The 10000-nt window shown below is 35.6% G+C and overlaps 1 protein-coding gene across 1 annotated transcript in view; it reads left to right on the top strand.

The window, feature by feature from the left end:
- The window catches only part of cct8 (chaperonin containing TCP1, subunit 8 (theta)), a 167017-nt gene that overhangs the window by 53005 nt on the left and 104012 nt on the right, over positions 1-10000 (top strand). The window contains exon 4 of the mRNA XM_051925746.1: positions 4111-4260. Coding sequence (XP_051781706.1) covers positions 4111-4260 — 150 coding nt within the window. The remainder of the gene's footprint in view (positions 1-4110; positions 4261-10000) is intronic.

Below are 10000 nucleotides of genomic sequence, written 5' to 3'. Positions count from 1 at the left end.
CGTATGTCTGAGACGGGAGGTGTTTCGTTTTGAATCCGTGCCTGTTGCGATGCAGCACTTTGATTGATAGTTTGCGTCATGTGGATCTAGGATGTAGATTTGTGCATATTAAATGAAGTATTGTAGGATCTAATGCAGTTCATAAAGTTTTTACTTTTAGGTACATCGTTAGTTAGAAGCTTTAGTTGAGCTTTGCGTTTTTGGAGTCGAGTCATTTTTTCTTTTAGAAATATGGATAAGTAATAAGGAGTATTGCACTCACTGTTAATATGGAGCCTTTTTTTGCGGTTGAACGGTTAATAGTGCCTTATTGTAAGGAGATCCACCTATGCTGCATAGCCGTCTATTTTGTTTGCGCCTGCGCAGTACGTCTTTTAAGTAATAAGGAGTATTGCACTCACTGTTAATATGGAGCCTTTTTTTGCGGTTGAACGGTTAATAGTGCCTTATTGTAAGGAGATCCACCTATGCTGCATAGCCGTCTATTTTGTTTGCGCCTGCGCAGTACGTCTTTTTGCAGCTACGGCCCATTGCCGGATGTGCCTGCGTCCATCATCCGGTTTAGCATTCTCGGTTAGTAATATGGATATATATATATATATATATATATATATATATATATATATACACACACATACACATATATACATATACATACATAGTGCGTTGCAACACGGGCTGCGATTGTTACATGGGAGGGAGAGGACAAATCACAGCTTCCCGCTTTCTAATCGGGCTTGTGATTGCTGCTTTGACGGATGCCCAGATCCCACAGTATTTCCCCTTAGGAGAGGCGTTAGGCAAGTGTAATTGAATAGCGGTGCTGCAAGTTATTGCTCTTTTTATCTTTATTTTATTTTATTGTAGAGTCAACTCACAGCTGCGCGCACCAGTGCGTGCGTGGCGGATGCGTACGGCTGACGTTTTCATTGTCTACCACCTCCGCTAATCATTCTTGAGGCAGATTGAAGACTTAAGTGCCAGCTTAACTGAAAAATTAAAGAAAACATACTAAGTTTTAAAAAAAATCAGTTTTAACGGGAAAAGATGCCGACGAAAGAAGAGAAGCAGCGGGACGCTAGGGTGAAGAGCTGCTCATTAAGCAGCAAGCTCATCAACCTCTGAGCAAACGAATGGTAAACGTACAGAGAAAGAGGATAAATACTATGAATGGTCATGTCAAGTATATTTACTCCACGTTATCGTGCAGTGCGCTGTTACTGGTATTTTGATAAAAGAATCTGAATAACATATAAGAAGCGTATAAATTATTAAACAGTAAAACATTAACATTTAAGAAGTAAAGATACATTGAGTACTACTGTAGTGCTTTCGGGTATAGTACATTTTTTGTTTGCCCATTACATGCATAAATGTATACATTTTTTGGTGTACCTACCCAAGAACACGCGACATGACCCGGCAGTTAAAAATTTATCGCTCCAGCAATTTTAACTCTGTTACAAAGTCATCTAATATGGTATTGCAAACGGCAGCGGGAGCGTTTCTATAAACTCAATTTAAACTTACTGTTTACACCGTGCTTTGAAGATGCATAGTATGCGACACGTGTTTCGCCGTAATTGTGGGCTCATTAGGAGTACACAGTCACTGCACTCCCTTACGGGAATCGATCCTCGGACGTAGAGGCGAAGCCCCTAACGTTGTGCTACGGCGTGTGGTTCGTTCATTTGACAGCATGTAGATCGGGGTAATTACATTGCAGGCATTCGTAGTCTGATTCACAATCTGATTGTATGGGTGGTTACCTACCAGGTAACGCTTGTGGTTGGTGAGCAAGTCGGCTAACTTCTGCCACGGTGCCCTCTTTCAGTTGCGAGAAGCAGATCATACAATGGTTGAAATAGTTTAATATATATAGCAAAATCACCGCGCTTCGCAGGGGCGAATATGGTATTGCAAACGGCAGCGTTTCTATAAACTTAATTTGAAGTTACGGTTTATACCGTGCTTTGTTTCATATTCTTTTCCTACTTTATCAATTGTGTAATGTGTTTTTTGAACAGGTTTGATTCATGGAAGTGATCACTCCTGCTGCGTTCAGTCACTTCACATGAGCCGCTCTCTTGTGTGATGTTGCGATGTCCACGGGTTTATTTAATGTTAGCTAAGACCCGGCAGTTAAAAGTTTCTCGCTACAGCAATTTTAACTCTGTTACAAAGTGATGCAAACTCTCGTTTATACCTCGTGTCTTCTCATTAAACTTGTATCTCGCGAGTATGGCATTGCAAATGGCAGCGGGAGCGTTTCTATAGTTAATTTAAGGTTAGGTTTATACCATGCTTTTTTATACCTCGTGTCTTCTCATTAAACTTGTATCTCGCGAATATGGTATTGCAAACGGCAGCGGGAGCGTTTCTATAAAGTTAATTTAAGGTTAGGTTTACACCGTGCTTTTTTATACCTTGTGTCTTATGAAGATGCTTGTATGCGTCACTCACTCGCTTCTTATTGTTTCGCTGCCTTGTCAATTGTGTAATGAGTGTTTTCTTCAGCGCTCTTTGGGGCTCCTCCTTCTTTTCTACGTACTGAGTTCACAGTCAGTTCACGTGATTACGTGGGAGGCGTGATGACGCGACACGCAACTCAGTCTCCTACGGCCATCTTGCTGCCTTCCATTACAGTATATGGACAAAAAAGAGGTTCCAGTTATGACCATTACGCGTATAATTTTGAAATGAAACCTGCCTAACTTTTGTCAGTAAGCTGTAAGGAATGAGCCTGCCAAATTTCAGCCTTCCACCTACACGGGAAGTTGGACAATTAGTGATGAGTGAGTCAATCAGTCAGTGAGTGAGTGAATCAGTCAGTGAGGGCTTTGCCTTTTATTATTATAGAAATATGTATATATGTATATATGTGTATGTATATATGTGTATGTATATATGTATATATGTGTGTATATATGTGTATGTATATATATATATATATATATATATATATATATATATATATATATATATATAAAAAGCAAGTTCTGTTTCTGGAATTTTTTGGTGTGGTTAAGTTTTGATATACTGTGTAAAGTTTGCAATACACCTTTTTTGCACAGAGTACTGCTGCTTTGGAGGCACAGTATTTTCTTTATTAACATGTTTTTAAATATTGATAAATATATTGTGATATGTTCTATAAATATATATATTAATATAATATGATTTTGTCAGTATTGCCTAGGATTAGTACTACTGATACTGTAAAATAGCCAGTGCTGTTATGTTTTCAGAACTTTGGTGTTGACTTAGCATCAAAGTATCAGTTCTTGTGACATTTTTAGTTGGCAGAATCCTAACCCAACTTCCTTAACTCTGTGAGAAAAGTGTCTTACATATTGTAGATTTCTGCTGTAAGTAAACTTGTAAAACGTTCTCAGAATTTGCCAGAATAGTTATTAATAATTTTTTGAAATAATGCTATGTGTGTATACAGTAAGTCTTTTGCTCACCTTGCTTTCCAAACTAAAAAGGGATGTAGCTTTAAACAGTTGCAATTTTATGGATTTTAAATATTTTTGATATGTTTTATATTTGCCTTTTTCATTGTATTGTGTTTGGCATGCTGTAATGTTATTTTAATTAGGCTGAATAAATTTGCTCTTAATTGATATGTTTTTTCTCTGTATTATTTCACCAGTTTAAATTCACTGTGTTAATTCTAATATACTAATTAAATGCCTTTTCTTACATTGTCTCACGATAAAACACAATTCTGAAAAAGGAAAAAAAAAACTATTAACTAAAACTATATTAATGATATTGATAGCTCTGCTGCATCTAACAAGATAGATCTTGCATAATCAATTGCAGTTGAATGTCAATTTCAATTTGAACTTAATAGTAATAAGTTGTTGAGGTTCTACATATGTAATTATTTTTGTGAAAATTAATTATCAGAAAATTTGGTTATCATTAAGAAAACAACAAAACTGAAGCAATGTTCTGTGAATCAATGCTGGTTATGCATATTACCTTCAAATGCCCACTTTCCTCTATTTACATATGTTACCCAAACATATTGGCCTTCCTTTGTGCCCAGTGCTTACCATGGTTAATCGTTAGGTTTTTACAAGTTATAATTTTTAATTACAGGTTCAACATCCTGCTGCAAAAATGATAGTTATGGCTTCTCATATGCAAGAACAAGAAGTTGGAGATGGCACAAATTTTGTGCTAATTTTTGCTGGTGCTCTTCTAGAACTTGCAGAAGAGCTTCTCAGGATGGGACTTTCTGTATCGGAGGCAAGTCGAAACAAGTTTATTTTCTGAATAAATAAAATTTCAGTTATGTTTAAATGGCAATTTTGCTTGCTGATAAATTACTACAGGATAAAATGCTTAATTTAAAAATTCACTGAGTGATCCTCCTGTGCTTTTCATGCATAAATTTAACTTTTTTGTTAAATCCTTCAGGTCATAAATCCGATCTTAAAAAAAGTAAAATGTACACAATTTAGGTGTCATGTTTCTTTCACTCTTGCTTGTACATATATATATATATATATATTCAAAGTTTTGAGCTTTGCCGGTTTCAGATGAAAGTGGTAATAGTGTCTTATAAGGTGTAGGTTTGCAAAGCATGTCAGTAAAATAAAACGACTCCGGTTCAGACTAAATGTAATTTGTAATGGTACAATTTCTAATTTCACATATACTTATTCAATGAAACTATTTTTTCTTCTACCCTTTTGAAAAAAACATAGCCTGTTTTATGTTTGCTGCTCAATAGCCCCATTCAGATGGGATAAATTTTACACCAGAATATGGTGTAAAGTAACTCTTTCTGGAGGAGCTGAATAATTTTAGTCCCGTCTGAATTACTCATGTTTAACTTTTCATTCATCTGAGTAAAAGTTAGACACTTCTGCTGAAAGTCAGCTTTATAAAAAAATAAATAAAAGTGTAAATTCCCTCAGAGGTCTATCAGTGTGCTGATATAAACAATTTATATAGAAAGCAGGTTGGTGCAGGGCTGTTTCCCTTGGAGGTGCAAATGGACTTATTGTTCTTACAAATAAAAATTGCTGATGTGGTCTGATCTCATTTTACACATACATTAGCTAAAGGAAAGGGGAAATGCTGGTATAGACTAAACCACTGCTGGTAAATCACTGACTTTTCACCACCTCCTGGTGTAAAACTAATCGTTTGAATAGGTTTAATGCTTGTAATTTCTTTAAGAAATAAATTTTTAAAAGCCTCAAAAGCCTCATTTAAACCCAGTCTTTAAAAAGTTAAGGTGTTCAAAATAGCCTTACATTTGCAATGATGAAATGCCTTTTATATATTGTGTGGTTTCAGTCAACATATTATCTTATGAAAAAAACGCATGCAGGTTATGGTTATTACAGTAGCTTTATTACCTCAAAAAATGTCACAATGGCACATTGCACTTGGGTATAATCTTGTAAGTGTCAAATTGCCAGCCTTCATTATTAAAATATTCTTGTCTACTTGTTAGGTATAGCTATGAAATATTAATAAGACAAATCATACAAATAAGTAATACAATAATTAATACAAGAGTAAACTCTGTGTTTCGCATATTCACAACAATCCCTAATCACATATAGAGAGGATTTAGTTGGTGGTACCAAAAAATGTAGGAATCAGAGTCAAAGGTTCTTTGTGTGCCAACTCCACAGCCCTAGCCAAACCTACAAATAATGGATCTGATATTGTCAAAATGGTGGAGCTGAATTGATTGACTAGACTCCAGTGTTTTTGCCACAGGTGTTACCTTCCAATTAGAAAGTTTAGGCAAAGTGTAATCTGTCTTTTTTTTTTTTTATTATTATTATTATTATGAAATGCCATCTATAACATCTATACTAATTAATAAAAGGCAAAGCCCTCACTGACTGACTGACTCACTCATCACTAATTCTCCAACTTCCCGTGTAGGTGGAAGGCTGAAATTTGGCAGGCTCATTCCTTATAGCTTACTTACAAAAGTTAGTCAGGTTTCATTTCGAAATTCTACGCGTAATGGTCATAACTGGAACCTGTTTTTTGTCCATATACTCTAATGGAGGAGGTGGAGTCACGTATCGCATCATCACGCCTCCTATGTTATCACGTGAACTAAAAACAAGGAAGAGATTTACAGCACGAGTCAAACGCGGGAACGAAGGTAAATGACGTTAATTTTTGAGTGTCTTTTAATACTGTGTAAGCATACATATTAACACATGTGCAATTAAACGTGTGCATTTATGGGGTGATTTCTCAGGCTTAAAAGCTCGCATTTTATTAAAAAGGTAAATGCAAACTGTTTTCATTCAGAAGGGCACAAACCACAATAGATTTCAGACGTTAAACGCACAAAAATGTCGGTACACCAGATAAATAAGCGCAACATATTATCAGTTGTATTGTATGCTTACAATACATATAGAAATGTGTTAATCGTTAACTAATATTATGGGATGGTGTTTTTCGACTCGCGCCTTGATTTAAACGATTGCATGTCTTGGTGGGTTTGCGTAGCTTATTGTCAATATCTTTACACCTCTTTTTAAGACTTAATTTAAAAAGGTTTTCTTTTCTTCTTAATTAAAATTTAAAAGCAATACTTCACCGCTGCGAAGCCCCTCTAGCGCTGACGTCCGAGGTTCGATTACCGTAAGCGAGTGCAGTGAGTGTGTACGCTTGATGAGCCAAGAATAAGGGGGAAAGACGTGCCGCGTACTCTTTGCATTATTTGACAGTAAACTATTTTCAACCATTCTATGATCTGCTTCTCAAAACTGGAAGGCACTGTGGCTGATGTTACCTCACTTGCTGGCCAACCATAAGCGTTACCTGGTAGGTAACCAGCCACTCACTTCACTCCCTTACGGGAATCGAACCTCGGACGTCAGCGCTACAGGCGAAGCCCCTAAAATTGCGCCACGGCGTGTGGTTTGTTTATTTGACAACATGTAGATCGGGGTAATTACATTCACGGCTTTCGTTGTCTGATTCACAATCTGATTGTATAGGTGGTTACCTACCAGGTGACGCTTATAGTTGGCCAGCAAGTCAGCTCGAAGTGATCACTCGAGTGAAGGCAGCTTCACAAAAAAACAGATCCTTAACAAACTGTTATTAGTATATAATTTAAAAAGGTTTTCTTTTCTTCTTAATAAAAATTTAAAAGTGGTACTTCGCCGGTGCGAAGCGCGTGGATTTGACCGACTGACACATACAGACATATTCATGAGTGCAGGTACTTTGGAAAGAAAGCACCGTGTAAACCTAAAGTTTAAATTAAGTTCATAGACCTACAAAAGGTTGCCATTGATTTGAGGCAAGATTGCTTTTCTCCTGTACAACTATACATTGCATTCTCAAGAGTGTGCTTGCACAGCTTCGGATATAGATATATATGTATGTATGTCTATATACATATATATATATATATATATATATATATATATATATATATATATATATATATATATATATGTAAGCTTATAAGTACTGCCTTACTTCTCTTTAAGAAAGGAAGATGTAATGATACTTGATTTAAACGATTCCATGTCTTGCTGGGTTTGCTTAGCTTATTGTCAATATCTTTACACCTTTTTTTTTAAGACTTATTGACTGAAACGGGCTTTCACGAAAAAAGTTAGGGCTTTGCTACAGGATACACCCTCCACAAGTTAAGCAAGTAAAAATAAAATATATATTTCTGTTTTATTTAAACCTTTTAAGTTCGTATGCATAGCCCCATTTGGCTGTTTAATTTTTTTTTTCTTTCTTCAGTAATATTTAATCTCCTTAAAGAAAAAGAACATATCCATTTTACTTTTTTTGTATCTCTTTAGTAATATTTTAGTGTAAAATGATAGCCAGTATTTAAACCTTTTATGTTACTTTATACATTTATTTTACACAATGTTGAAAAATTAATAAGAAAGCTACATATTTTGGCAGCTGCTGCTTTCATTTTCAATGAAATGAAAAAAGCTCTCCAAGAGAAAACGTCAATGAAGAAGAAACAGTTTGCACTATCTAAAAAGGAGAAACCCTCATTTATAAAGGTTTGCTGCAGATGACTTAACTGAAAATAAATTAATAGTTCCTATGTGTAAAAACATATTTATGTATTTTACTTATGCCTTTATTCCAGCAACTTGCAACATCTGAGGTACAATTTGTTACATTACTTTTGTTTTTTGCAGCACAGGCAGGTGAAGTGACTTCCTCAGGGTCACACAGTGGTGTCAGTACCAGGATTTGAACTGACAAGCTCCGGGTTTACTGAAATATTACTGAAGAAAGAAAAAAAAAACGAAAACGGGCAAATAGGGCTATGCATACAAATGTCCATCCATCCATTATCCAACCCGCTATATCCTAAATACAGGAGCCAATAAGTAGATATGTATATATACAGTATATATATATATATAATTTTATTGTACGTTTACTTATCTGGCTTACTTTTCCAAGGTGACTTACAACATTTGAAATACAATTGGTTGCACTTATTTGTATTTCCAATTGGCGCACAGGCTCAAAGTGTTTTACTTACAGTCACACAGTGTCAGTAGCACAATAAACACATTATTATTATTTTATACTAACAAGCTTTTAACTTTTAAATGTCAGGTGCTTATTACCTGAGAAGTGTTTCTTTACTTTGTTTCCCGTTTGCCTTTTAAAGAATTACCTTAAGCAATGTACGCATTAAGAGGGTGGTAGGTATGTGCGAAAAAAATAGTGGTTCTCTTTCTATTTTAATAACTAATGATTTTATGTTCAATCTAAATTATAGTTTATTATTTGAAAAGTGTACAAACTGATAATTATTGGCAAATATCTTTGTGTAATCATTTATGCCATCATTTGCCTTTAGTCTTGAAGTTGCTATAAAAAAGTGGTTAACTTTTTAATACTTGCATATCACAGTTTAAGACACAATCACAATATGTGACAAAATAATAGCAATATGACTTTTTGATCAAATTGTGCAGCCCTATTCAGAAACATGAAAAGCTCTTTTTATTTTAAGTAGACAGTTTTCAGGTACAGTGGAACCTCAGTTCACGACCATAATTCGTTCCAAAACTCTGGTCGTTAACCGATTTGGTCGTGAACCGAAGCAATTTCCCCCATAGGATTGTATGTAAATACAATTAATCCATTCCAGACCATACGAACTGTATGTAAATATATATTTTTTTTAAGTTTTTAAGCACAAATATAGTTAATTAAACCATAGAATGCACAGCGTAATAGTAAACTAAATGTAAAAACATTGAATAACACTGAGAAAACCTTGAACAACAGAGAAAACTAACACTGCAATAGTTTGCGCTATAGTGCTACCAACCGCTGGCTAAAAACACTTTTTTTTTTAATGAGTTTTAAGCACTGGGAAAAAAATGAACATTTGAAAAAATCCGTAATTTAATAAACCATCAAGAAAAGTAACATTGCAACAATGCACGCTACGAACCGATCGCTGTAAAAGGAAGTGAAAACAAAATTAAGCCCAGTGCATTCCTACCTTATGCGTCCAGCTCTCTCTCTCGTGCTGCCTGTGAGTGGGTCTTTCTCTCTCTCGCACTGCCTGTGTGTGTGTGTCTCTCGCGCTGCCTGTGTGTGTGTCTCTCTCTCTCGCATGCCTGTGTCTCTCGCACTGCCTGTGTGTGTGTGTCGCTCGCTCTCTCTCTTTCTCGCTGCACAGGAAATGCACAGGGAGAAACTGAACATGTACAAACCGAAAGGGAAACTGGCTTGTTCGTATACAGAGTGTGTGGTCGTGAACCGAGGCAAAAGTTTGGCGAACTTTTTGGTCGTAAACCGATTTGTACGTGTACCGAGACGTTCGTGAACCGAGGTTCCACTGTATTTGTTTTCACATTCGACTGGTACCTTTCACCTCCAATTTAAAGCACAAGATCATTTTTTTTTATTTTATATTTTATTTTTTTTAATAAAAATTGCTTCACTTTAGAACAATTTCATGTGGCAAAATTATTGTATACCA

This window comes from Erpetoichthys calabaricus, chromosome 4, assembly GCF_900747795.2.
Source record: "Erpetoichthys calabaricus chromosome 4, fErpCal1.3, whole genome shotgun sequence".
In the NCBI taxonomy this organism is placed as follows: domain Eukaryota; kingdom Metazoa; phylum Chordata; class Cladistia; order Polypteriformes; family Polypteridae; genus Erpetoichthys; species Erpetoichthys calabaricus.
Note: the sequence above shows the minus strand (reverse complement) of the source record. Positions and strands in the feature narration are given on the sequence as shown.